General features: G+C 36.6%; 3 protein-coding genes across 4 annotated transcripts; all 3 read left to right on the plus strand.

The window, feature by feature from the left end:
* The first annotated feature begins 1,402 nt into the window (after positions 1–1,402).
* On the plus strand, positions 1,403–8,793 carry LOC137039300 (uncharacterized). The gene is made up of 13 exons (XM_067414652.1): positions 1,403–1,494; positions 1,763–2,041; positions 2,127–2,276; positions 2,715–2,816; positions 2,908–3,177; positions 4,557–4,664; positions 4,758–5,027; positions 5,779–5,961; positions 6,111–6,205; positions 6,286–6,336; positions 6,564–6,945; positions 7,043–7,222; positions 8,365–8,793. Exons 1-13 carry the CDS (start codon positions 1,461–1,463, stop codon positions 8,412–8,414), a joined length of 2,154 nt encoding a protein of 717 aa, XP_067270753.1. The 5' UTR covers positions 1,403–1,460; the 3' UTR covers positions 8,415–8,793.
* Positions 8,794–21,598: 12,805 nt separating this feature from the next.
* On the plus strand, positions 21,599–23,251 carry LOC137039301 (uncharacterized). The gene is made up of 5 exons (XM_067414653.1): positions 21,599–21,761; positions 22,030–22,308; positions 22,394–22,549; positions 22,988–23,089; positions 23,199–23,251. Exons 1-5 carry the CDS (start codon positions 21,728–21,730, stop codon positions 23,249–23,251), a joined length of 624 nt encoding a protein of 207 aa, XP_067270754.1. The 5' UTR covers positions 21,599–21,727.
* A 152-nt stretch (positions 23,252–23,403) lies between these two features.
* LOC137038105 (serine/threonine-protein kinase pim-2-like) lies at positions 23,404–27,221 on the plus strand. 2 transcript variants are annotated; one of them, XR_010897386.1, is made up of 8 exons: positions 23,404–23,452; positions 24,204–24,386; positions 24,536–24,630; positions 24,711–24,761; positions 24,989–25,367; positions 25,462–25,641; positions 26,422–26,567; positions 26,788–27,221. XR_010897386.1 is itself a non-coding variant. In XM_067412542.1 (7 exons), exons 1-7 carry the CDS (start codon positions 23,419–23,421, stop codon positions 26,835–26,837), a joined length of 972 nt encoding a protein of 323 aa, XP_067268643.1. In that variant the 5' UTR covers positions 23,404–23,418; the 3' UTR covers positions 26,838–27,221. The 2 variants fall into 2 exon arrangements, 1 of the variants encoding a protein (XP_067268643.1); XM_067412542.1 differs by lacking the exon at positions 26,422–26,567.
* Positions 27,222–27,829: the final 608 nt, after the last annotated feature.

Genomic DNA, 27,829 nt, shown 5'->3' on the forward strand with positions numbered 1-27,829 from the left:
ATTAACTGAATGCACCAAGAAAAGCTTTTGACAGAGCACAGTACCCGAGAACAATCCTTCTCAAGCCGGTCCAGGACCCAGTTGTTCAAAAGTTTGGTCTAGATTTGGAAAACCCGTGTTTTGCTATCCAGAATCAGGTAAACTTTCTTATTTTTGTGCTGGAGCTCTGCTAATCCGGATTTGCAGTGCTCCAAATGGGGTTACTTTCATAATGTAGGATGCTAGCTATAAAGAACCACAGGTATAGAAGAGTCTAAATCTATTGACTCTCTTCATTTTAAATTTAATTGCTTGAAAAAGTTTAATGGGGAATTCCGTTTGTTTCTGGATTATTAGTTTGATTTTTAAGAACCTTTTATTTTTTGCTTTGATGTGATTTTTAAAATTTCAAACTTTAAAGCTATGAGTCATGGAAGCTGGTGTATTAAACAACTTTTTTGTCATATCAAATTAGCAATCTTAAATTGTTCCCAGTGTTAGTCGTAATTGTATTTTTACTAGTGATAATTCAATTGTAGAGCTCTCTGAATCCGTTCTTACCCGTAAAAATGCAATTACTATAACGCTGGGAACAATTTAAGATAAACTGGCTTGCCAAAGTAAAGGGCGAATTAAATTAATAGACTCCATAATAAGATTATGTCCACATGTTTCCTCCCTTGTGCCGTTTTGCGCATTTTGGACTGAAGCAACGACTCAATCCAGACTGTAGGTCTAGTGGACGCGTTTGTGCAATTAATAATTTTTGTATTATTTTCGGTGGAAAAATAATTCCACCGAAAATGATTGTCTAATAATAATAATAATAATAATGACTGTTCAGAAACCATAAATCTCATTTAAAAAACGTCAAAATTAAATCTGTAGCTATTTAATAAAGTATTCCGATTTGATGTGTGATCACGTGCTCTACTCATGCACGTGCATTTTAGTTGCTATAACGAGGCGTTATGAATTCTGAATGCATATGTACTATAGATGTGCTTGCGTGCATTTTAGTTACTATAGCGATGCGTGTTATGAATTCTGAATGAATACCATAGACATGCATGTGCATTTTAGTTGCTATAGCGACGCGTGTTATGAATTCTGAATGAATATATACCCACGCGAACCGATCTCTATCTGTTGGTTTGAATCACCAATTCACAAACTTGCAGAATATTTTCTGTGCTGCTGATTTTGCGATCTTGAAGGACATTTCTGAGAGAGACTTTTATTCTTGAAGAACATCGGAAGATAATATCCTTTATAAAGTTATATTTTTGTTCATATTATCTTTGAGGATACTTTTAATTTATTGTTCTTTTCTTATTTTAGCAGGAGTTTATTTAATTTTTTTGTTTTATTTCATTATTATTTTATTTTGGGAGGAGTATTTCTAAGGAGAGTTGTGGGTTATTGTATTGTATTGTATTTTGTATTGTGTTGTGTTTTTTATTGCAGTTTGGACTCGAAGGATGTCGATGGCTCACATGATGGGTGAAAGAGGAGGTGAGTGTGCTTTTGGTTTTCACTTGTTTATGGTTTGAAGTTGTACAATGATTGACTACATTAATGTGAAGAAAATTGTGTAAGGTTAAAAATCCCCCAATGTTCTCAGCTTAGTGATCACATGTATTTGATTCCTTGCATAAATAAAACTTTTCAATTTGAGTAACGTAACTATAGTAACAATATTTGTAATTGATCACTGACATTGTTTATTGATTATTATCGAAACATTACCAACTAATGTTATGTGATGTGTGAAATATTCCAGACTCAGGCCGCTTTAGATCCAGAAGAGCTGCTTTCTCTCAGACGGCTGGTCGGGAGATTTGGAGACTCTGTTCTGATGACCGCGATCTGCTGCCAGACCCGACCCAGATCCAGGCGATTCCAAGATATTTAGCATCTCCGTCTCTGTCTGAGTTTTCTGTGTCTGTGTTCACAGGTCAGGCGGACAGGAGGAAGATGGCGTGGCAGAGCGGCAGCCAGCAGAGCTCAGATGATGATGAACATCCCCTCAATTCAACTTCATCTAAATGCTCTTGCATGGGTCAGAATAGTATTTTAATAAATAAGTTATGGCTCCATTTCTATTTCTAATTTCAATGGCTGATTTGATGTCTAAAATTTTCCAGACTCAGGTCACTCCAGATCCAGGAGTGGATCGGACAGCTTTGATTGGTCGTGCCCTCCGCTGCCAGGTCAAGTTCCTGTCGAGCCAACTTCTAATGGCCGAAATGTTCAGGGTGCCATGGAGGCTTCTCCCCTGAACAAGACCTCAACAGGTGAGACTGAAATAAGGCTGGCCAGTGTAAAGTGTACAGACAGAGATTTTGATATTTCATGCATAACTGCTTCAAGTTTTTATCATGGTAATGTCCGTTCACATTTACTGTTGCTCAGCACAATTTTGCTGATTTTCTTAGTTTAAAAAAAAAGATTTGAATTGGACATTTGTCTAACTTTTTCAAACATCTAGAGAACATTCAAACGTAAAGTTCCCATAATGAAAAAGTATAAACTACAATGTTCCTTTAACCAAGAAAAAAAATATTTTTGAAAATGGACGTTTTAAACATTCAGGGAACATTTAATTTTAATATTAGCAATCTTAAATTGTTCTCAGTGTTACTAGTCATAATGGGCTTTTTACCAGTGAGAATTCAGTTGTAGACATTTAGCACCTCTGTCTCTGTCTGAGTTTTCTGTTTCTGTGTCCACAGGTCAGGCTGACAGGACGCTGCAGAGCGGCAGCCAACAGAGCTCAGATGATGATGAACATCCATTCTCCTCATCTTCATCTTCATCTAAATGCTCTTGCATTGGTAAGAATAGGCTTTTAATAAAGAAGTTATGGCTCCGTTTCTATTTCTGTTTTCAATGGCTGATTTGATGTCTGAAATTTTCCCGACTCAGGCCATTTTGGATCCAGAAGAACTGCTTCCACAGATTCTTCGCTGGGCATCATGTCATCCTTGTCCCTGAGCAGCAGAGGCTCATTCAACGTCATTTGGAGGTGGAGTGGCGATGGATTGGACAGCCGAAGCGAACAGGGCAGGTCTGAGAGCTTTGATTGGTCGTGCCCTCCGCTGCCAGGTCAAGTTCCTGTCGAGCCAACGGGGACTTCAAATGCCCGAAATGTTCAGGGTGCCATGGAGGCTTCTCCCCTGAACAAGACCTCAACAGGTGAGACTGAAATAAGGCTGGCCAGTGTAAAGTGTACAGACAGAGATTTTGATAATTCATGAATAACTGCTTCAAGTTTTTATCATGTAATGTCCATTCACATTTACTGTTGCTCAGAATTCTTTTGCTAAAATTATTATTATTATTTTTGTTAGAAATATTTTTATTGGACATTTGTCAGAACATTCAAATATAATGTTCCATAAGGCAAAATTATAAAATAGAATGTTCCTTTAACAAATTTTTTTTTTGAAACTGGACGTTTTGAACATTCAGGGAACATTTAGAAATAACGCTTTCCTAATTTAATGGTAATATTAGCAAAATGCTCTCAATAGAACAAAATCAATTTTTGAGCAAGTTCATAACCAGCCAGTGTTCAAAATGATCTTCTTACCGTAGTCCGATTCACAGCGGTGAGCTTGTAATAATGTTTTATAATTTGAGTGGTACTGGTGGGTTTCCGCTGGAAATTCGAGCATGTCGTTGCGTCATTACGTCACATCTGTATAAAGAAGGAGTCCGGCTAGTAGTAGTATCGCATGTGAGGATGCTGCAGGTGGCGGATCATTTATAGCCTTTACTCACAGCGGCTGGAATAATTCAAGTTGTCATTTTGATGGCGGATTGTAATCCAGAAAGGTCCAAACGACAATCATCAGTGACAACTGGAGATTCACCCGTAGTCTAAAGTAAAAGATTCGTCTGTACCGGAATATGAAACCTGCAGGAAACGCTAATACACACTAAATACATGGAGTCACGCAGTACTGATGTTTTTAGCATGAACAATTTGAAAACAAAGTTTTGTGGGGGAAATTTATTTATTTTGTCATAAATTTAATGGAATTGTTTTTAGATACTTCACCTTTAAATTCACGTTTTTATAATTTTTGGAATTGTTGATTTGCAAAGCTTTAATTATTCATCATAGCCCCTAAGCTAACTGAGTAGCTACAATCAATTCATTCAGTTTATCGACACCCCTTCAGTCCAAAAATATAGGCGTTTAATTCAGATGTATTTCTTTGATTTGATTTTAAAGAATCCATCGGAAAAGTGAAGGTAAAGTTTTGAAGTTTTATTTTATTCATATAGCCTAAAGATAATTTTATTTGGACATAAAATATTCCTAACACCTCCGTAATATTTCAGTCCGGATCGGCACATGACAGATTAGCTAAACTGTTAACTTAAATAATCTGTTAAACGTTTTTTAAGAAAGATAGTACTTATGATTAAATTAGCAATTTTAATATTAGCAATCTTAAATTGTTCTCAGTGTTTCTAGTCATAATGGCCTTTTTACCAGTGAGAATTCAGTTGTAGACATTTAGCACCTCTGTCTCTGTCTGAGTTTTCTGTTTCTGTGTCCACAGGTCAGGCTGACAGGACGCTGCAGAGCGGCAGCCAACAGAGCTCAGATGATGATGAACATCCATTCTCCTCATCTTCATCTTCATCTTCATCTAAATGCTCCTGCATTGGTAAGAATAGGCTTTTAATAAAGAAGTTATGGCTCCGTTTCTATTTCTGTTTTCAATGGCTGATTTGATGTCTGAAATTTTTTCGCGACTCAGGCCATTTTGGATCCAGAAGAACTGCTTCCACAGATTCTTCGCTGGGCATCATGTCATCCTTGTCCCTGAGCAGCAGAGGCTCATTCAACGTCATTTGGAGGTGGAGTGGCGATGGATTGGACAGCCGAAGCGAACAGGGCAGGTCTGAGAGCTTTGATTGGTCGTGCCCTCCGCTGCCAAGTCCAGTTCCTGTCGAGCCAACGGGGACTTCAAATGCCCGAAATGTTCAGGGTGCCATGGAGGCTTCTCCCCTGAACAAGACCTCAACAGGTGAGACTGAAATAAGGCTGGCCAGTGTAAAGTGTACAGACAGAGATTTTGATAATTCATGCATAACTGCTTCAAGTTTTTATCATGGTAATGTCCGTTCACATTTACTGTTGCTCAGCACAACTTCGCTAAAATTTTCTTTGTTTTGTTTTTTTTAGAAATATTTTAATTGGACATTCGTCAGAACATTCAGAGACCATTAAAAATCTAATTCTCAATAAGCCATGAACTCAGTGGTACTTGTGCTGTCTGACACACACCCGAAACATGCGCACAGAAAGCCGCTTCTCAGACGGCAAACAATCCAGAGTAGAATTCTATTTCAAGACTTTTTGCTTTTGAATTGTCAAATACACAGAACATTGTCAAACTGGCTGTCATATTACAGAGTCGGTTATGGCATAAATAACACACAGCTATGCATTTAAAAATTTACGTTTATTTAAATATATTGTATTTAATATAACATAAATATATTATATTTGCCATTACCAGAACTGATTTGGTCAAATGAAGCCAAAAAGATCAGATAAAGCAAGAAAAATAACTATATTGTGACCACTAATATTTGTAAAATAAGATTTTTGGACATTTATGCAGGCATTATCTAGAAGTCAGGAGGATAGCTTGGAAGTATTTCCATTACTTTGGATTTATAACATTACAGATGAGAATTTAAAAGTAAAATGTAAGTCATGTCATTATATCGTTGCTTAATTTGACGTCATTCAAATGAAAATCTTAATTTTAGAAAATCCTCCAGGATGTGGGAAATGGAAAAGAATTCGTTCTTTCTTCACGAGGGTATGGAAGGCTCTGAAGAGTCCTGTCTGCTGCTGTCTCAGTAGTGCTGTGGATGTTGTGGAGCCTTTTTCCCCTGATCCTGAGCCATCACCATCTGCGTCAGATCACTCCGCCGTCAAGCCAAATGATGGTAAATCGCTGATCATTATTTCTCCAACATCATTTTAAACAGTATTGTCATCTTGTTTTTCACTGAAAATAATGCTCATGGCTTTTGAGGAAATATTTTAAAAAAAAAGTTTAGGTCATATATTTCATATTTTTCTGTTTGTTTTTCAGAGTCTTTTGAGTCTCTCTATAATGTGGGAGCGATGCTTGGATCCGGAGGATTTGGCAGCGTGTACAAGGGAACACGCAAATCTGATGGCAAAAAGGTAAATCTGACTGAATTGTTCAAACATTTTACTCTTGAATGCATCAAAACATTTAAAACTAACTTTCTTTTTTGTTGCAGGTTGCCATCAAGCAGTTAAGCAAGATTGAAAACAATCGTTATCTTTATATTGTAAGTTGGCCAAAACCTGAATATGTATTTAGTCGTTTCAGTGCAGATTACTGTAGTTAATACACCCGTAGAAAGCATTAAGTGTAAATGTGATTGACAAATAAGCCTAGAGGCACCAAATAACTTCTAAAAATATACTTTTAAAAAAAGGACTTTTTCAAAGATACTTTGATATGTTTTCTTCAGATTTTTACTCAGCTAACCTTCTGATTACTCTTTTTCTCTAGCCTGGGCATCCCAAACCTCTCGTTACAGAAGTGGCGCTGCTGCTGATGATGAGGCGAAAACCCATAAGCCCGCTCATCATACAGCTCTACGAGTGGTTTGAACATCCTGGAAAATTCACTCTTGTTATGGAGTTCCCCGAGCCTTGCATGAGCTTGCGGGACTACATCGTTCGTAAACCCGTCCTGTATGAACCCACAGCACGGTTCATCATGCGACAGGCTCTGCTGGCAGTACAGGTCTGCATCGAGCATGGTGTTTTTCATAATGACATTCATGCGCAGAATTTCCTCGTAAATGAAAGGACGTTGGAGCTCAAGCTGATCGACTTTGGCTGCGGTCAGCTATTTAGTAATGATGGCTACGAGAGCAAAACATACATTGGTGAGCATTTTGAGAGTGTGAAAACCTGAATGTAGTGACTTATTATTATTTAATACTTAAAAAAAAGCTCATCAATGTGCAAATTTCTTCTTTACAGGACTGCCGTATTACTATCCACCTGAAGTCTTAACAGAACCTCGTTTCCACGCCATACCAGCAAATGTCTGGGCTCTAGGAGTGCTGTTGTACACTATGGTGCACGTATCTCATCCTTTTGCCAATTCGGAAGATATCAGACGAGCCAAAATTCCATTTATGTACTACAACTTATCCAAAAGTGAGTGAATCATATTGACAACATTGATAACACACACACACACACACACACACACACACACACACACACACACACACACACACACACACAAAGCAAAGGCTCTGAACAGAAACAGTTAAAGATGAAGTATGTAAGATTTTTTATATATAGCTCAACGTATAGCGAGAGTTTGGGGCGTGGCTAATGTAGCAGGCGGAGTCATGGGAAAAGAAATTTAGCTAAAGAAGTGAAAGCCAAAATTCGCTGCATTTATACCTTAAACAGGTCACGAACATGTCAAAGTGAACAAAGCATTGTGATACAAAGCACGCTTCAATAATAATAATAATAATAGATTTTATTTATAATGCAATTTTCATTCCGAAGAATCTCAAAGTGCAACAAAGGGAAAAAATAATTAAAAAAATGAATAACAAGTAAAAATATAGAATAATACAAACAATCAACCAACACAGAAAACTGAACAGAAACAGAGCTGATGATATATCATAGTCATGCTCCCGTTCAGAAAGATACATTTTAATAAAGACAAATGCAACACAGCTAAAAGTATTCCTAATATGTTGAACCTTAAACGAGAGCTGTGTTTGTGATGTTGGGGAAGACGTAATGATTTGACGAAAATATGATTTATTTTGTAATTTATTTTGTAGTGTCACAGAAACTACATACTTCACTTTTAAAGTAAAGCTAAAGAACATTTTACAGTATAATAATCATGTTTTAGATGCTGTTTTCAGAGATGCATGACTAACTCCTTATTAAAATTTGTACAGAATACAGGGATCTGATTAGCCAGTGCCTAGCCCGGGATCCAACTAAACGGCCGACGTTAGAGCAGATGTCACAACATAAATGGATGAGATGACCTACTGTAGATTGGAGAAGTTCAGGAGATTCACTCGATCAGTGATTTCAGCAGGTGTGAGGAAGTGTAACAGACAGAGTAGGATTATTATCAGTTGTCTTATTTCACAGTTGCGTTCTTGTTATAGTCAAGTCACCTTCATTTATAAAGTGCTTTATACAATACAGATCATTTCAAAGCGGCTTTACTGTAATAAACAGGAAAATATACAGTGTAATAAACTCTAAAAATCATTCATGAGTTGATTTGTTCATATAATCTTTGTATTGAATAGGAAACAACATACTTGCTGTCCTTGGTGGAGGGCTTGAGCTCGAGACTTGAGCCGAAGCCTGATGTCCAACCCCGACCTGACTGGGAACTCAGAGCCTGTCCACGTCTGAGCAAGAACACGAGAGACTGCAAGACTGGGAAGAAGTCATCAATCATCACAGCCACATTTGATTTGATTTTAAACGTCAAGACAAGTCATCTTTATTTATATAGCGCCTTACATACGACCGATCTTTACTCACAGCGGCTGGAATATTTGAACTTGTCATTTTACCTTGTCGTTTGACTGGATTGTTTGCTTTATTTCTTGTATAGCTTCATATACCTTTATAATGGCTATTTGATCTTACATAAACTGACATTTAAGACTCAGTTTTTGCTTTTTTATGTCATATTTAATTTATTGCATTGATATATGCACACTTATTGTCTGAACCACATATTAATATTTCAAATATTTTTTAATAAAAAAAAGTAAACAAAAAGCGGCAGCGTTGTTTTTTATATTTTGTTTTGTTATAAATATACATGCAGTGAAGATAATAAAGGTACGCTTTACCTGAACCACATCTGTGTGGTTATTAATATGTTTAAGATTGTTTTAAATGAAAATGAAAAGAGGCAGAGTGGTGTTTTATCACTGTAGTTTAAATTACACTCAGGGACATCTTTTGGGATTTCCGCCAGGATTTGGCCCACCCAAATTGAAAAGCTTCCCATACACACATACAGTGGTCTAGGTTCAAAATGTTAGTGTCATTTTACAGGAAACCCTTTAAAGTTACATAAAACACTGCTAAATGTCATAAACATGGAAGTATATGTTGTCTAAGCTGTAATAACCCCCCCAAAAGTAGGCGCTTTTTGATTTTTTCCCCCATAAATTCATTTTTGAAAGTGTGTAAGTCAGGCCCTGTGTGCTCTAGGAACCTGCAGACAGTTTGGGCTATTTCCACTAAATTCCAGAAAATAGAGGAAAAAATAAGTTTTTCTGTCATGTTGTATGCAAGATTTATTCAAATAGATCTGAAGGGATGACCCCCTTTTCCGCCCTCCCCCGACCCTGCTACCCCCCTCCACCACCATATATAGTGATATAAATGCAATATCCCAGTGTCATTAAATTAATTATATATGCTGGAAGCAGCCCAAACTGTCTGCAGGGTCCTAGAGCACACAGGGCTTGAGTTACACACTTTCAAAAAATTATTTATATAAAAAAATCTAAAAGCACATCATTTTGGGGGGGTTATAACAGCTTTCAACATTTACTTACATGTTTATGACTTTTAGCAGTGTTTTATGTAACTTTAAAGGGTTTCCTGTAAAATGACACCAACATTTTGAACCTTGACCACTGTATGTGTGTATGGGAGGCTTTTCAATTTGGGTAGGCTAAATCCAGCCGGAAATGGTACCAGAGTAATTTAGTGTACATTACTTTGTGTAAAACAAATGTCAAAGTGATGCATATCTCCAGAAAGTAGAGACTCTAAGCTTTCAAATCATCTTGACATCATAGCTCTTCCACAGACATTTAAAATGGAAAGTATATGTGTCATTCCCGTCCCTGTACATAGTCCACGGAGTTTAAGAGGTTAAATTACACATACGGGACCCGCAGAGCGATTCTATTGGCTGAAAGAAATTTTAATAGGTAATCTGTTCAGAGCCTGATTACAATTCTTACAAAATCGCGTTTTGATTTTTGCTGTTTAAATTGTGTTAAAATAGTCTTTAATGATAAGATATATAAGCATATCTCGTATATAATCTATTTATTTTGTGCACCTGTTCTGTTGCTGGGTTTTTTTTTTAAATTCTTTATTATTTACATTATAGGTACATTACTATGTCATGATTTTGTACTGGTAACGTACTTAGTTTATCAGTCAAAATAATTAGCAATCAATTACATATTTCAAATAAATGTTTTGCGTGTGTATGTGTGTAGAATGGCAATGAATTCATAGTTTATTTTTAAACAATTGCTTGTCCAGAACCACGTATAACAACTTTTGATCAGCGATTTAAAACCTCTACCAGCGGACACAATTTCATAGGCAGACAGGATTAATCATGACACCGGATTAGAGCGAGCTGAGTGACGCGATGAAGAACGCGCTACAGCACGCAACAGTTTCAGAACCACGTCGTCCACATAACCGGAAGTGAGCAGCGCTACCCATACACATGATTTTCTTTCGTTAAATATAAGCTTTTTACGGCAGTTTTCACATGGATATTAATTGGAACGATGTCTACAATATTTAACAAGAATACTTTTTAATAAAGTCCCCATACTTTTCTTTTCATATCCTTGAAACATGCATTTAAGCCAATAAGACAATTTCTGTCCTGATGTGGTGAGTGAAATCACGTTTTATCATGAAAGCTAAACATACTTTTTTTGCATTTGTCAAAATATATTATTTGTCGTAATATTAAACAATTATTAATTAATAAAACGTATTAATTTCGTTTTCATGGATGACAAGACTAATCCTATCAAGTCTTTCTGCAGAAATGCCATGATATGGGCATAAGAGTCACAAGTTCAGCCATTTAAATATGTTTTAAACCTATTATTTACCCTATATGTTTTCGTGCAGAAAAACATGTTTCACTTGTTCAAGGCCTTGAACATGAACGTGAAAGAAATAATATGACTGAATATACAGTCAAATGGGAAACACTTTACAACATGTTACACATTCATTAATATATTTTTAAAATAATAAAAAATTGTATAGTTGAAGTAATAGTAAACTACAGTTTTTGTGTCCATTAACATTAAATCTCCTCATACTATGTCTCGTCATACTATGTCCTAGTATTATTTTTAACATGAATGTGAAGGAAATACACACATAGGCTACACTACCGGTCAAAAGTTTCAGACCAGTAGCATTTTAAAATGTTTTTAAACTATTGGATAGCGCTAAAACCAACCAGAGCAACGAAGGTGAAACGGAGCTTGTTGATAGATTAAACATTCGCCATATCCAGTCGGACAAATGGTAAAATACATACAATAAATAGACAATAAAACAAACAAATGAAATACAGTGCTTAAATCTCAGGAAGGTCTAACATTACTGTTCAGGTAATGGCCTACAAAATACATCTAATAAAGTTATCAAATATAAAATAACACTAGTTTTCACTGTACAGTTTAATAGATTCATAAATATATATATTATAAATATAAAAACTCCTCAATTTGTAATTAATTTTAACCGTGTATGTCACTGAGTTTCTTTGTATGAGCTGTGTTCATGTGTTGGGATTTCTCCTCGAGAGGCTACTAAAAGTTTGCTCAAAAGTATTTCCTTCTCAAGCAAGGCAGAATTTGACTTAGTAGGAGCAGATCGGGAGTGGCTTTGGACTGCAACATGCCCAGTGCATTATGGGTGTTGAAGTTTTCTGACTTGTTTGCCTAAAAGCCTTTCTACTGCATAGGCAGCCAACTTTTATTTAAATCCCATTTTGCCAGCAGTGAATTACCCCTTTGAATACGCTTCACCTGGTTTGATCAAATGGGTTGTGGATGTCATTTCATGTTCAGCTTGATTTAATTGGGCCTTTTTTATCGTTTTTTTTTTTTTTCAGGGAAAGGTGGAGCTGACTTTGGAGATTGTGAATGAGAAGGAAGCGGATGAGAGACCTGCTGGAAAAGGCAGAGAAGAGCCCAATATGAATCCAAAACTCCATCCTCCCAAGTAATCGAACTCTCACTTAAATAAGTTTATTGTTCTGTGTGTTAACAGAAGATGATTACAAGATTTGTTTCTCTTTTAAACCTCTCAGGCGACCTGAAACCTCGTTCTTTTGGTTCACAAGTCCATGCAAGACGTGCAAATTCATAGTGTGGCGCAAATTTAAGTGACTGTTCATCGGCCTGGTTGTGCTAGTCTTAAGGCATCTTTACACAGAAACCGATTCTGCAGGAGCATAAAATCACAAAAATGTGCATTTACACAGACCGTTTAATCCTTCTCTGAAGCGGCATAAATGCATTTACACAGGAATTAAAATCGCGGGTAACAATGCGTTGAACATTATTTAAAAACAAAGTTTTTAAGTTTTAACAGTTTTAACAAAGTTTTATAAATTAATTTAAAACAAATAATGTCTAAAAATAGGCCAAAAATAAAAATACAGAGTTTTAAATAATTTTGTTCTGCTTGCTATATAGCGCTTTTGATGTTTGTCATAATTCTGTAGGCCTAGCCCAGTGGTTCCCCAACCTGTCCTGGAGGACCCCCAGCACTGCACATTTTGCATGTTTCCCTCATCAGACACACCGATCCAACTCATCAGCTCATTAGCAGAGATGGCAAGACCTGAAGTGGGTGTGCCTGATGAGGGAGACATAAGCTGTGTCTCATTTCGTCAAATTTCGAAGGCTGCGTCCTCCGGAGGACACGTCCTGTGTAGGATGCAGTATACGGAGTGTCCTCAATCAGAATTAAACGAGACGTCCTTCGTAGGACACACAGGCAGGAAGTATCACGTTGCTATGCCAACAAGTTCAGCCTAGTTGGGCTCTCACGCCAGTTTATATGAATGAAAATTATTTATAACTTGAAAATGACTATGAAGTGTTTCTTGTCTTGACAGCAATGTACTGTTCTAAACGTTTAAAATGCACTAAACAGTTGTAATCCTGTTTACCAAAACTATCTGTTTGAGGTAATAGAGCTTAAAAAAAACAACAAAAAAAGCTTGAACTACTTAATTTAAACACCACACCAACGCTCACATGTATATCTGGCGGTGGTGCCGTTTTTTCATATATATAAAAAAAAAAATGACGGTTGTTAACGGAGACGCAAAGAATTGTGGGTTATCTCCAGCCATGAAGGATACTCCTCGTGCACACTCCGAATTCCCGTGAAAGAAGGACGCATTCGAAGGTCGCGTTTGGAGAGTCCTTCTCACTTTTTTGAAATGAGACGGCCTTATGACGTATGCAGCCTTCAAATGCGACCTCCGGAGGACGCAGCCTTCTGAAATGAGACACAGCTATACTAAATGTGCAGTGCTGGGGGTCCTCCAGGACAGGTTTGGGAACCACTGGCCTAGCCTACTGTAATTCTGCAATTCTTCTATTTTAGGCTACGGTATTCTATAGTTATTTTATATTTCTTAATAAAATTGTGCTTGATTGACAATGCTATAAATAAAGTATTTTTAACATTATTACGGGTAGATTACCGCAGGATTAAAAGTGGACTTTAAAAGAAAGTCACTTTAGAGCAGTCACAACAAATGTTCAGGGGTGTCGCATCCGTGGGGGATACACCCAGACTTTTTCCGGTGACAGGTTTCAACACCCGCTCTTTTTCTGCAGTTTTTCCGCAGTTTTCCACAAACGCCATACTGCAGTCGCTCCTCCGTTTCTCTGGCCGCTCTGTGTCTGCGCTCGCTGCGGCTGCTTCCCCTCCCTTTACATAATAGATATTTTATAGCTTAATGCTCTTTAAATATGTTGTTGCATTGTGAAAAGTTTCGGTGCGTAGGACGGACCTGTCCGCGGTCGTTCTCCGTGGTTCTGACCAAAGAAGAGCGCGGACTCTCCATTATAGCATCAGGCTGCACAGCCTATCTCTCTGAGCCCATAGACTGTAAAAGTGGTCAGGAATGTAATATTTCCCCAAAACAAAGTTTAGTTCTCAGCTCGTATGACATGAGCCCGAATATTGGACAATTCTGTTTAATTGTGAACAGAAAAACGTTACACACGTCAATCCATACCGACGATTTTGGTTCGCTTCTTATTTATTAAATAGGCCTATATAGCCTACAGACAGTTAGGCTATTTAATAAAAAAATAATGTTATAGGCTAATATTTAAACATAGCCTAACTATGACATTATTGGCTACGTTTTCTTTAACCCTTTGTCCAACGAAATTAAGCGCCGGCGCATTTTGTTCCTTTAGGACAGCGGGAACAACTCGCTCTGTAATTTTTTGCCATAGGCTACAGATAGCCTAGGTGCAATACATAGCCTAATTATAAACTATAAACTTTCTACTTTTATGTCACAATAACAACAAAGGCCGTGGATTCTGGGAACATATTGTTTATGCACTTCAAAAGTTACAAACGCTGTCTTAATTCATTTTTTGATTTTTTTTATTAAACTTTTATTAAAATTGTTATTAAAAACGATAAACTGCAAAAAGTTTGCTTCAAATTGTATGTGCGCTGATTTGTGGAGAAAAAGAAAAAAGATTATGACGGAAGAAATTGTTGAAGAGACAGAGGGAGCCAGGATTGTGTTCTGCACACTGTGTGATTGTCACTCGCGTGCTAGAGCACCGATTTGCCTGTGATCTCGGGCATTTGTCGGCGATTTCGCAAAACCTGTCGGCGACTCAAAATCGGGCCAAAAATCGGGCGGTGTGAACTAGGCTTAAGTGCTACTCAAGAGTCGCTGTCCATTTGCGAAGTGCTGTAATGTAACCTTATGGAATCGTTTCCTCTGAACGGTTCACCTAATAATTGTCATCTGATGTGGATTAGCAATCAAAACACGTCTATAAAGCAACTACCTACAGGCTGAGGCGCTGACAAAATGGCTGAAACAAAAATGATACCTTTCAAAAAGACGAAATCTTTATCCTTCTAGAGGAGGTGGAGCGGGAAAAGATATTATTTTCAACAGATTTAAAGGGCATCGTACAAACAAAGAGAAACAAAACATCTGAGAGGACATTGCTACCAAATTAAAAGTTAAAAGTTAAATTATTAGTTCAAAGATGGGGTAAAGAGGTCTGCAAGAAATGGCAGGAGTTTGCAAGCCTGACAAAAAGGAAGAGGGCACTGCAGCATTATCACAATGCACTTGAGTAAAGTTAAAGGTGTAATCTGCCGGTTGTCCTGTAGGTGACCTCATAACTCTCTCTCCTTAGAGCTTTACAATTACTCCAGAGCACTCGTAGATCTACGATCATTTTCAAGTGCTACTTAAGTTACGATGCTTTTGGGAAACAGACCTTAATATTGAGATCACTCGTACGATTGTTTTTACGATCAACTTAGGCTTACGATGCTTTTGGGAAACGCAGCCCTGGCTGACTGGCGGTTGTCCTGTAGGTGACCTCATAACTCTCTCTTCTTAGAGCTTTACAATTACTCCAGAGCACTCGTATATGGGGGTAATATTGTTGCATTATTCCAAACAAATATATTGTTATCCACAAATAAATGTAAAGCGATTCACAAAAATTAAATAATTTCACAAATCAATAGAATGAGATCCACAAATATATGCGGGAGTTTCACAAAAGTAAATTAGATTCACAAATAAATACAATGATATTTGTGAGTAACAAAAAAATCCACACATGTCAAAAACACACAACTCTGCCTTTCATAAGTTGCATTCATTTGTGAATCGCTTCCTCTGCATTTGTGGATCTCGTCTTGCGCATTTGTGGATCGCAGAACAGCACGTGGATTTTGAAACATTTCTAGCGTCTAGACTCAAGATAATCAACAAATACTTAGACTCCACCCACCGTCTACTTAAGCCAATCAGATCACGGCCATATGCTGACCAATCGTAGCACGTTTTCGCTCCAACCAATCATGTTTTGGCCAGTGCCGCTGAAAAACAGAGTTACGACAGCTGATCTATATAAATCTATATATATATAACTCTATATATCTATAACTCTCTCTATATATCCAACTCTATATATCTCTATAACTCTATTTATCTATAACTCTCTCTATATATCCAACTATTATCTATTTAATCAGATAACGGCCATATCGTGCTGACCAGAGCCAAGCTCTCATTTGTTCCAAACAACTATCCTGTCAATATTTTTAAATAGATAGCAGGATAGACAAGCCTTTTCACTATAGGCTATTTGCAGCAATGTCTGGCAAATATTAACACAATATGGGCATTGACGTCGCCAAGGCTTTACAGTAGCATTTTATTCTGAGGAGAGATAAAGAAGAGAATCTTCATTTGGGTCACGAGAGTACAACATATGATTTTACAGTGTTGAGTGTTGTAGCCAATCACGTGCATTTCTATTGAAAATAATAACCAATTATTTTACCGTGAATGAGAATCCTCTCAGTATCGATCAAAACAAGTTTCAAACAGTCTCAAAACGCTGAATTAATTTTAGTGCAAGTTTTTACAGGATTCGTCCCACTATCTTCAAATCCTCTCATCATAACAGACAGCACAGACATGATTTAAATAAAGATAATCGTGAAGTAGTCAGATATTTTTGTTTTTCATTTTTGTATTTCATTTTCATTTGTAATGTTCCCTAATTAGCCTATGTATTTAACATTCCAGTACAAAAAAGTAACAAAAAAATATTACTTTAGTGGTATAAATCGGACTAACTATAAAAATTAATTCAAAATAAAAAAAGGTTAATGAGCTAATAAGTGTTCCTCTTCCGCCATCTACTGGCTGTTTTATTTTTAATTTTAATGTTAACGTCCTAAATTATGTTATTTTAACACTCGGAGCCTACACAACAGGTGAATATAAAGGAATGATGCTAGAATAGGGCTGTATATAATTTACCCAAGAAAGGAGTTTTAAATGGTGGTTAAAAAAACAGGGCAACCAATTTATTCAACTCTTTACATTCAGACGCTATACGTTATTCCTTGAATGAATATAAACGCATTTGACAGAAAGATCTCAGAGAATCTAAAAACTGTTGAAATGACAGATAGCATCTGGATAATAGCTTTAGCAGTGATCTCACGTTACAAACTGCAGTTAGAGTCTGACGATCTATTATATAACAATACATCAACATGCTTCATAAAAAACATCTTCTGTCAATATTCCTGAGAGGCCAATAATGCCATAAAATCTCAAAATATGCATTAATTTTTATTTCAGCAATTTTCCAGCGAGTGCACTTGAGATAGCCTTACACTGAAATGAATGGTGTTTAATACTGGAATTATTGGTCGCTCCGTGACACGCGCTCTGCATTCCTCAGTTCCTATGGAAGTGTCCTAATCACTGATCTATATGAGTTATATAGATATATAGAGTTGGATATATAGAGAGAGTTATAGATAAATAGAGTTATAGAGATATATAGAGTTGGATATATAGAGAGAGTTATAGATAAATAGAGTTATAGAGATATATAGAGTTGGATATATAGAGAGAGTTATAGATATATAGAGTTATATATATAGATTTATATAGATCAGCTGTCGTAACTCTGTTTTTCAGCGGCACTGGCCAAAACATGATTGGTTGGAGCGAAAACGTGCTACGATTGGTCAGCATATGGCCGTGATCTGATTGGCTTAAGTAGACGGTGGGTGGAGTCTAAGTATTTGTGGATTATCTTGAGTCTAGACGCTAGAAATGTTTCAAAATCCACGTGCTGTTCTGCGATCCACAAATGCGCAAGACGAGATCCACAAATGCAGAGGAAGCGATTCACAAATGAATGCAACTTATGAAAGGTAGAGTTGTGTGTTTTTGACATGTGTGGATTTTTTTGTTACTCACAAATATCATTGTATTTATTTGTGAATCTAATTTACTTTTGTGAAACTCCCGCATATATTTGTGGATCTCATTCTATTGATTTGTGAAATGATTTAATTTTTGTGAATCGCTTTACATTTATTTGTGGATAACAATATATTTGTTTGGAATAATGCAACAATATTACCCCCATACTCGTAGATCTACGATCATTTTCAAGTGCTACTTAAGTTACGATTAGGGCCGGGACTCGATTAAAAAATTAATCTAATTAATTAGAGGCTTTGTAATGAATTAATTGAAACTAATCGCATTTTAATCGCATAAAAATATTTGACCTGAGAACAGTTAGAAGTAATTTTTCACATGGATTTTAGTATACCATTGAATAATGACTGAATACATAAGCTTAATCAACAAAATATTGTTCATTTATTTCAGTCCAGCAGACCAGCGCAATGTTTGCTATTAAGTTTAGCAAAAGCATATTTGTGATATTTGAGGCTCGATGTGCTGCGGTGATACGCAAATTCCTTGTTGTATAGCTTGCACACAACCATGCTCTTGTCGACACTTATATCCTTTCGTTTTTTAAAACAAAATTTCCCATCCACGGGGCCAAGCAAAGCGGTCTCATCAGCTTCTTCCTTCATGTTCACTATGGTTTGTTGTTGTCGTGACTCATGCGCGCTAGTTGGTGTTTCAGTATTATCAGTCCGTCGAATCCCATTCATTGAAAAACGTTCCGCGGTGCAAAAATAAGTGTGGTTAAAATTGTTATTTATTTTTTTGCGTAATTAATTAACGCGTTGAAGTCCCGTAATTAATTAATCTTAATTAACGCGTTAAAGTCCCGGCCCTAGTTACGATGCTTTTGGGAAACAGACCTTAATATTAAGGTCACTCGTACGATTGTTTTTATGATCAACTTAGGCTTACGATGCTTTTGGGAAACGCAGCCCTGGCTGACTGGCGGTTGTCACGACAATGATGTAGTTTAAGGCGGCACAAGTTCGCGTTCATTTACGCTGAATCAAAACCGTTTCTACATCGCCTTTGGGCCGAGGTGGGTCAGACCCGGCATATTTTAAGTCTGCTTTGCATCTTTACACAGAATTTTGAGCAGACACAGACCCGCTTTAGAGCCGCCTTAACTCGGCTGTGTAAAGGCACCTTTAGTGCTATTATTCATTGGGATCTTGTTGTATTCATTACCAGTAAAGACACACTTCATCAATCCTTTCACAAAGATGATGTTTAGACTTAAGACGTACAATGCTAATTATTTTGTATTTATTTATTTTCAGAACTTCATCTCCATGAAAATCGTCAAACCCTTCAATTGAGTGCAGGAGGAGTTCAGCTTTTTGTCATTTTATTCATGTAATGTATTTGGCATTTCACACAGTGAACAGAAATGGTTCATTTTCTTTATGACAATCAGACCATTAATACAGTGTTGGTTTTGTTGTGGTTGTTTAGGTTTTTACCATTAATCACTCTTTGCACCATTATTAAATTCCATCATGAATTTTCAGTTTTTGGTTCAGGTTTCACTGATGTTTGGAAACATTTGTACACAAACCATGAAGTGTTTTCTATTGTGAAAGTCTTTTATTGTATTATATTCTCAGATCATTTTAAAGTTTATTGGTTAAATGTTTAAATTTGTTAAATAAAAAGTGTTTTAAGTGTGTCAATTTGTCTTGAATTAGATTTCATTATTTTGTCATTTTATCAATAAAAACTGTCATGTTCAATTTACATTATCTAAGGGCACACAAATGCAAGTATTCTGGGATTGTGATATGATCAGAGTTTACTGGATGGAGATTCAGAAGATTATTGGTAAATCTTTTGCCCTTTCGCTGAGTATCTTTTGAACTGTAAAGCTGCGTTTTCTCTGCGTTATGATTTTCACCTAAAGTCTAATGCTTTCTTGCATAAATGTTCTCCTAGAACTTAGGAATGTATGTTGAATGCCTTTAATCTCTTGATTTCTGTTCATTCTGGTCCTGTCGCTCATTATACCTTCAGATTGTTCACCATTGTATAAGTTACAGTTAGATACCTGTCCCACTGTCGTGTTATTGTAAAAATATTGCAAAACAGAAACAAAAATTGGCACTTAAACATGGTATATTTTAGCAGTGAAAAAAAAATTCAAATACATTTTCTATTATTTATGTCCTTGTTCAAGCTCTTTTTCTGAACATCTGCATGATTGAAAATGTAATGTTGAGTTTCAGTTCAATAAAAAAAAGTGAATACCGGTAGTAAGTGACTTATATTTTAGATAGATATTAGGCATTATATTTTACCTCATGTACTGCACATGATGATTTTACATGTTTAAAGTATACTTTAAAAAGTATAAAACTTGCATTTCAATGAGGAAAAATTAACTGAATGCACCAAGAAAAGCTTTTGACAGAGCACAGTACCCGAGAACAATCCTTCTCAAGCCGGTCCAGGACCCAGTTGTTCAAAAGTTTGGTCTAGATTTGGAAAACCCGTGTTTTGCTATCCAGAATCAGGTAAACTTTCTTATTTTTGTGCTGGAGCTCTGCTAATCCGGATTTGCAGTGCTCCAAATGGGGTTACTTTCATAATGTAGGATGCTAGCTATAAAGAACCACAGGTATAGAAGAGTCTAAATCTATTGACTCTCTTCATTTTAAATTTAATTGCTTGAAAAAGTTTAATGGGGAATTCCGTTTGTTTCTGGATTATTAGTTTGATTTTTAAGAACCTTTTATTTTTTGCTTTGATGTGATTTTTAAAATTTCAAACTTTAAAGCTATAAGTCATGGAAGCTGGTGTATTAAACAACTTTTTTGTCATATCAAATGAGCAATCTTAAATTGTTCCCAGTGTTAGTCGTAATTGTATTTTTACTAGTGATAATTCAATTGTAGAGCTCTCTGAATCCGTTCTTACCCGTAAAAATGCAATTACTATAACGCTGGGAACAATTTAAGATAAACTGGCTTGCCAAAGTAAAGGGCGAATTAAATTAATAGACTTCATAATAAGATTATGTCCACATGTTTCCTCCCTTGTGCCGTTTTGCGCATTTTGGACAGAAGCAACGACTCAATCCAGACTGTAGGCCTAGTGGACGCGTTTGTGCAATTAATAATTTTTGTATTATTTTCGGTGGAAAAATAATTCCACCGAAAATGATTGTCTAATAATAATAATAATAATGACTGTTCAGAAACCATAAATCTCATTTAAAAAACGTCAAAATTAAATCTGTAGCTATTTAATAAAGTATTCCGATTTGATGTGTGATCACGTGCTCTACTCATGCACGTGCATTTTAGTTGCTATAACGAGGCGTTATGAATTCTGAATGCATATGTACGATAGATGTGCTTGCGTGCATTTTAGTTACTATAGCGATGCGTGTTATGAATTCTGAATGAATACCATAGACATGCATGTGCATTTTAGTTGCTATAGCGACGCGTGTTATGAATTCTGAATGAATATATACCCACGCGAACCGATCTCTATCTGTTGGTTTGAATCACCAATTCACAAACTTGCAGAATATTTTCTGTGCTGCTGATTTTGCGGTCTTGAAGGACATTTCTGAGAGAGACTTTTATTCTTGAAGAACATCGGAAGATAATATCCTTTATAAAGTTATATTTTTGTTCATATTATCTTTGAGGATACTTTTAATTTATTGTTCTTTTCTTATTTTAGCAGGAGTTTATTTAATTTTTTTGTTTTATTTTATTATTATTTTATTTTGGGAGGAGTATTTCTAAGGAGAGTTGTGGGTTATTGTATTGTATTGTATTTTGTATTGTGTTGTGTTTTTTATTGCAGTTTGGACTCGAAGGATGTCGATGGCTCACATGATGGGTGAAAGAGGAGGTGAGTGTGCTTTTGGTTTTCACTTGTTAATGGTTTGAAGTTGTACAATGATTGACTACATTAATGTGAAGAAAATTGTGTAAGGTTAAAAATCCCCCAATGTTCTCAGCTTAGTGATCACATGTATTTGATTCCTTGCATAAATAAAACTTTTCAATTTGAGTAACGTAACTATAGTAACAATATTTGTAATTGATCACTGACATTGTTTATTGATTATTATCGAAACATTACCAACTAATGTTATGTGATGTGTGAAATATTCCAGACTCAGGCCGCTCTAGATCCAGAAGAGCTGCTTTCTCTCAGACGGCTGGTCGGGAGATTTGGAGACTCTGTTCTGATGACCGCGATCTGCTGCCAGACCCGACCCAGATCCAGGCGATTCCAAGATATTTAGCATCTCCGTCTCTGTCTGAGTTTTCTGTGTCTGTGTTCACAGGTCAGGCGGACAGGAGGAAGATGGCGTGGCAGAGCGGCAGCCAGCAGAGCTCAGATGATGATGAACATCCCCTCAATTCAACTTCATCTAAATGCTCTTGCATGGGTCAGAATAGTATTTTAATAAATAAGTTATGGCTCCATTTCTATTTCTAATTTCAATGGCTGATTTGATGTCTAAAATTTTCCAGACTCAGGTCACTCCAGATCCAGGAGTGGATCGGACAGCTTTGATTGGTCGTGCCCTCCGCTGCCAGGTCAAGTTCCTGTCGAGCCAACGGGGACTTCTAATGGCCGAAATGTTCAGGGTGCCATGGAGGCTTCTCCCCTGAACAAGACCTCAACAGGTGAGACTGAAATAAGGCTGGCCAGTGTAAAGTGTACAGACAGAGATTTTGATATTTCATGCATAACTGCTTCAAGTTTTTATCATGGTAATGTCCGTTCACATTTACTGTTGCTCAGCACAATTTTGCTGATTTTCTTAGTTTAAAAAAAAAGATTTGAATTGGACATTTGTCTAACTTTTTCAAACATCTAGAGAACATTCAAACGTAAAGTTCCCATAATGAAAAAGTATAAACTACAATGTTCCTTTAACCAAGAAAAAAAATATTTTTGAAAATGGACGTTTTAAACATTCAGGGAACATTTAATTTTAATATTAGCAATCTTAAATTGTTCCCAGTGTTACTAGTCATAATGGCCTTTTTACCAGTGAGAATTCAGTTGTTGACATTTAGCACCTCTGTCTCTGTCTGAGTTTTCTGTTTCTGTGTCCACAGGTCAGGCTGACAGGACGCTGCAGAGCGGCAGCCAACAGAGCTCAGATGATGATGAACATCCATTCTCCTCATCTTCATCTTCATCTAAATGCTCTTGCATTGGTAAGAATAGGCTTTTAATAAAGAAGTTATGGCTCCGTTTCTATTTCTGTTTTCAATGGCTGATTTGATGTCTGAAATTTTTTCGCGACTCAGGCCATTTTGGATCCAGAAGAACTGCTTCCACAGATTCTTCGCTGGGCATCATGTCATCCTTGTCCCTGAGCAGCAGAGGCTCATTCAACGTCATTTGGAGGTGGAGTGGCGATGGATTGGACAGCCGAAGCGAACAGGGCAGGTCTGAGAGCTTTGATTGGTCGTGCCCTCCGCTGCCAGGTCAAGTTCCTGTCGAGCCAACGGGGACTTCAAATGCCCGAAATGTTCAGGGTGCCATGGAGGCTTCTCCCCTGAACAAGACCTCAACAGGTGAGACTGAAATAAGGCTGGCCAGTGTAAAGTGTACAGACAGAGATTTTGATAATTCATGCATAACTGCTTCAAGTTTTTATCATGGTAATGTCCGTTCACATTTACTGTTGCTCAGCACAACTTCGCTAAAATTTTCTTTGTTTTGTTTTTTTTAGAAATATTTTAATTGGACATTCGTCAGAACATTCAGAGACCATTAAAAATCTAATTCTCAATAAGCCATGAACTCAGTGGTACTTGTGCTGTCTGACACACACCCGAAACATGCGCACAGAAAGCCGCTTCTCAGACGGCAAACAATCCAGAGTAGAATTCTATTTCAAGACTTTTTGCTTTTGAATTGTCAAATACACAGAACATTGTCAAACTGGCTGTCATATTACAGAGTCGGTTATGGCATAAATAACACACAGCTATGCATTTAAAAATTTACGTTTATTTAAATATATTGTATTTAATATAACATAAATATATTATATTTGCCATTACCAGAACTGATTTGGTCAAATGAAGCCAAAAAGATCAGATAAAGCAAGAAAAATAACTATATTGCGACCACTAATATTTGTAAAATAAGATTTTTGGACATTTATGCAGGCATTATCTAGAAGTCAGGAGGATAGCTTGGAAGTATTTCCATTACTTTGGATTTATAACATTACAGATGAGAATTTAAAAGTAAAATGTAAGTCATGTCATTGTATCGTTGCTTAATTTGACGTCATTCAAATGAAAATCTTAATTTCAGAAAATCCTCCAGGATGTGGGAAATGGAAAAGAATTCGTTCTTTCTTCACGAGGGTATGGAAGGCTCTGAAGAGTCCTGTCTGCTGCTGTCTCAGTAGTGCTGTGGATGTTGTGGAGCCTTTTTCCCCTGATCCTGAGCCATCATCATCTGCGTCAGATCACTCCGCCGTCAAGCCAAATGATGGTAAATCGCTGATCATTATTTCTCCAACATCATTTTAAACAGTATTGTCATCTTGTTTTTCACTGAAAATAATGCTCATGGCTTTTGAGGAAATATTTAAAAAAAAAAGTTTAGGTCATATATTTCATATTTTTCTGTTTGTTTTTCAGAGTCTTTTGAGTCTCTCTATAATGTGGGAGCGATGCTTGGATCCGGAGGATTTGGCAGCGTGTACAAGGGAACACGCAAATCTGATGGCAAAAAGGTAAATCTGACTGAATTGTTCAAACATTTTGCTCTTGAATGCATCAAAACATTTAAAACTAACTTTCTTTTTTGTTGCAGGTTGCCATCAAGCAGTTAAGCAAGATTGAAAACAATCGTTATCTTTATATTGTAAGTTGGCCAAAACCTGAATATGTATTTAGTCGTTTCAGTGCAGATTACTGTAGTTAATACACCCGTAGAAAGCATTAAGTGTAAATGTGATTGACAAATAAGCCTAGAGGCACCAAATAACTTCTAAAAATATACTTTTAAAAAAAGGACTTTTTCAAAGATACTTTGATATGTTTTCTTCAGATTTTTACTCAGCTAACCTTCTGATTACTCTTTTTCTCTAGCCTGGGCATCCCAAACCTCTCGTTACAGAAGTGGCGCTGCTGCTGATGATGAGGCGAAAACCCATAAGCCCGCTCATCATACAGCTCTACGAGTGGTTTGAACATCCTGGAAAATTCACTCTTGTTATGGAGTTCCCCGAGCCTTGCATGAGCTTGCGGGACTACATCGTTCGCAAACCCATCTATGAACCCACAGCACGGTTCATCATGCGACAGGCTCTGCTGGCAGTACAGGTCTGCATCGAGCATGGTGTTTTTCATAATGACATTCATGCGCAGAATTTCCTCGTAAATGAAAGGACGTTGGAGCTCAAGCTGATCGACTTTGGCTGCGGTCAGCTATTTAGTAATGATGGCTACGAGAGCAAAACATACATTGGTGAGCATTTTGAGAGTGTGAAAACCTGAATGTAGTGACTTATTATTTAATACTTAAAAAAAAGCTCATCAATGTGCAAATTTCTTCTTTACAGGACTGCCGTATTACTATCCACCTGAAGTCTTAACAGAACCTCGTTTCCACGCCATACCAGCAAATGTCTGGGCTCTAGGAGTGCTGTTGTACACTATGGTGCACGTATCTCATCCTTTTGCCAATTCGGAAGATATCAGACGAGCCAAAATTCCATTTATGTACTACAACTTATCCAAACGTGAGTGAATCATATTGACAACATTGATAACACACACACACACACACACACACACACACACTCACACTCACACACACACACACACGCAAAGCAAAGGCTCTGAACAGAAACAGTTAAAGATGAAGTATGTAAGATTTTTTATATATAGCTCAACGTATAGCGAGAGTTTGGGGCGTGGCTAATGTAGCAGGCGGAGCCATGGGAAAAGAAATTTAGCTAAAGAAGTGAAAGCCAAAATTCGCTGCATTTATACCTTAAACAGGTCACGAACATGCCAAAGTGAACAAAGCATTGTGATACAAAGCACGCTTCAATAATAATAATAATAATAATAATAGATTTTATTTATAATGCAATTTTCATTCCGAAGAATCTCAAAGTGCAACAAAGGGAAAAAATAATTTAAAAAATGAATAACAAGTAAAAATATTGAATAATACAAACAATCAACCAACACAGAAAACTGAACAGAAACAGAGCTGATGATATATCATAGTCATGCTCCCGTTCAGAAAGATACATTTTAATAAAGACAAATGCAACACAGCTAAAAGTATTCCTAATATGTTGAACCTTAAACGAGAGCTGTGTTTGTGATGTTGGGGAAGACGTAATGATTTGACGAAAATATGATTTATTTTGTAATTTATTTTGTAGTGTCACAGAAACTACATCCTTCACTTTTAAAGTAAAGCTAAAGAACATTTTACAGTATAATAATCATGTTTTAGATGCTGTTTTCAGAGATGCATGACTAACTCCTTATTAAAATTTGTACAGAATACAGGGATCTGATTAGCCAGTGCCTAGCCCGGGATCCAACTAAACGGCCGACGTTAGAGCAGATGTCACAACATAAATGGATGAGATGACCTACTGTAGATTGGAGAAGTTCAGGAGATTCACTCGATCAGTGATTTCAGCAGGTGTGAGGAAGTGTAACAGACAGAGTAGGATTATTATCAGTTGTCTTATTTCACAGTTGCGTTCTTGTTATAGTCAAGTCACCTTCATTTATAAAGTGCTTTATACAATACAGATCATTTCAAAGCGGCTTTACTGTAATAAACTGGAAAATATACAGTGTAATAAACTCTAAAAATCATTCATGAGTTGATTTGTTCATATAATCTTTGTATTGAATAGGAAACAACATACTTGCTGTCCTTGGTGGAGGGCTTGAGCTCGAGACTTGAGCCGAAGCCTGATGTCCAACCCCAACCTGACTGGGAACTCAGAGCCTGTCCACGTCTGAGCAAGAACACGAGAGACTGCAAGACTGGGAAGAAGTCATCGATCATCACAGCCACATTTGCTTTGATTTTAAACGTCAAGACAAGTCATCTTTATTTATATAGCGCCTTATATACGACCGATCTTTACTCACAGCGGCTGGAATATTTGAACTTGTCATTTTACCTTGTCGTTTGACTGGATTGTTTGCTTTATTTCTTGTATAGCTTCATTTACCTTTATAATGGCTATTTGATCTTACATAAACTGACATTTAAGACTCAGTTGTTGCTTTTTTATGTCATATTTAATTTATTGCATTGATATATGCACACTTATTGTCTGAACCACATATTAATATTTCAAATATTTTTTAATAAAAAAAAGTAAACAAAAAGCGCAGCGTTGTTTTTTATATTTTGTTTTGTTATAAATATACATGCAGTAAAGATAATAAAGGTACGCTTTACCTGAACCACATCTGTGTGGTTATTAATATGTTTAAGATTGTTTTAAATGAAAATGAAATGAAAATGAAAAGAGGCAGAGTGGTGTTTTATCACTGTAGTTTAAATTACACTCAGGGACATCTTTTGGGATTTCCGCCAGGATTTGGCCCACCCAAATTGAAAAGCTTCCCATACACACATACAGTGGTCTAGGTTGTCAAAATGTTGGTCAAAATGTTGGTGTTATTTTACAGGAAACCCTTTGAAGTTACATAAAACACTGCTAAAAGTCATAAACATGGAAGTATATGTTGTCTAAGCTGTAATAACCCCCCCAAAAGTAGGCGCTTTTTGATTTTTTCCCCCATAAATTCATTTTTGAAAGTGTGTAAGTCAGGCCCTGTGTGCTCTAGGAACCTGCAGACAGTTTGGGCTATTTCCACTAAATTCCAGAAAATAGAGGAAAAAATAAGTTTTTCTGTGTCATGTTGTATGCAAGATTTATT

This window comes from Pseudorasbora parva, chromosome 13, assembly GCF_024679245.1.
Source record: "Pseudorasbora parva isolate DD20220531a chromosome 13, ASM2467924v1, whole genome shotgun sequence".
Taxonomy (NCBI): Eukaryota; Metazoa; Chordata; class Actinopteri; order Cypriniformes; family Gobionidae; genus Pseudorasbora; species Pseudorasbora parva.

What these genes read in the sequence shown, in the direction of transcription:
- LOC137039301 (XM_067414653.1), top strand. Translation starts at nt 21,728, where the DNA reads ATGTCGATGGCTCACATGATGGGTGAAAGAGGAG. An exon ending in CATGATGGGTGAAAGAGGAG is followed by an intron (nt 21,762 to 22,029) that starts GTGAGTGTGCTT and finishes GAAATATTCCAG; the next exon opens with ACTCAGGCCGCTCTAGATCC. An exon ending in ATCTAAATGCTCTTGCATGG is followed by an intron (nt 22,309 to 22,393) that starts GTCAGAATAGTA and finishes AAAATTTTCCAG; the next exon opens with ACTCAGGTCACTCCAGATCC.
- LOC137038105 (XM_067412542.1), top strand. Translation starts at nt 23,419, where the DNA reads ATGGAGGCTTCTCCCCTGAACAAGACCTCAACAG. An exon ending in CCTGAACAAGACCTCAACAG is followed by an intron (nt 23,453 to 24,203) that starts GTGAGACTGAAA and finishes TCTTAATTTCAG; the next exon opens with AAAATCCTCCAGGATGTGGG. An exon ending in GTACTACAACTTATCCAAAC is followed by an intron (nt 25,642 to 26,787) that starts GTGAGTGAATCA and finishes TGTATTGAATAG; the next exon opens with GAAACAACATACTTGCTGTC.
- LOC137039300 (XM_067414652.1), top strand. Translation starts at nt 1,461, where the DNA reads ATGTCGATGGCTCACATGATGGGTGAAAGAGGAG. An exon ending in ATCTAAATGCTCCTGCATTG is followed by an intron (nt 4,665 to 4,757) that starts GTAAGAATAGGC and finishes TTCGCGACTCAG; the next exon opens with GCCATTTTGGATCCAGAAGA. An exon ending in GTACTACAACTTATCCAAAA is followed by an intron (nt 7,223 to 8,364) that starts GTGAGTGAATCA and finishes TGTATTGAATAG; the next exon opens with GAAACAACATACTTGCTGTC.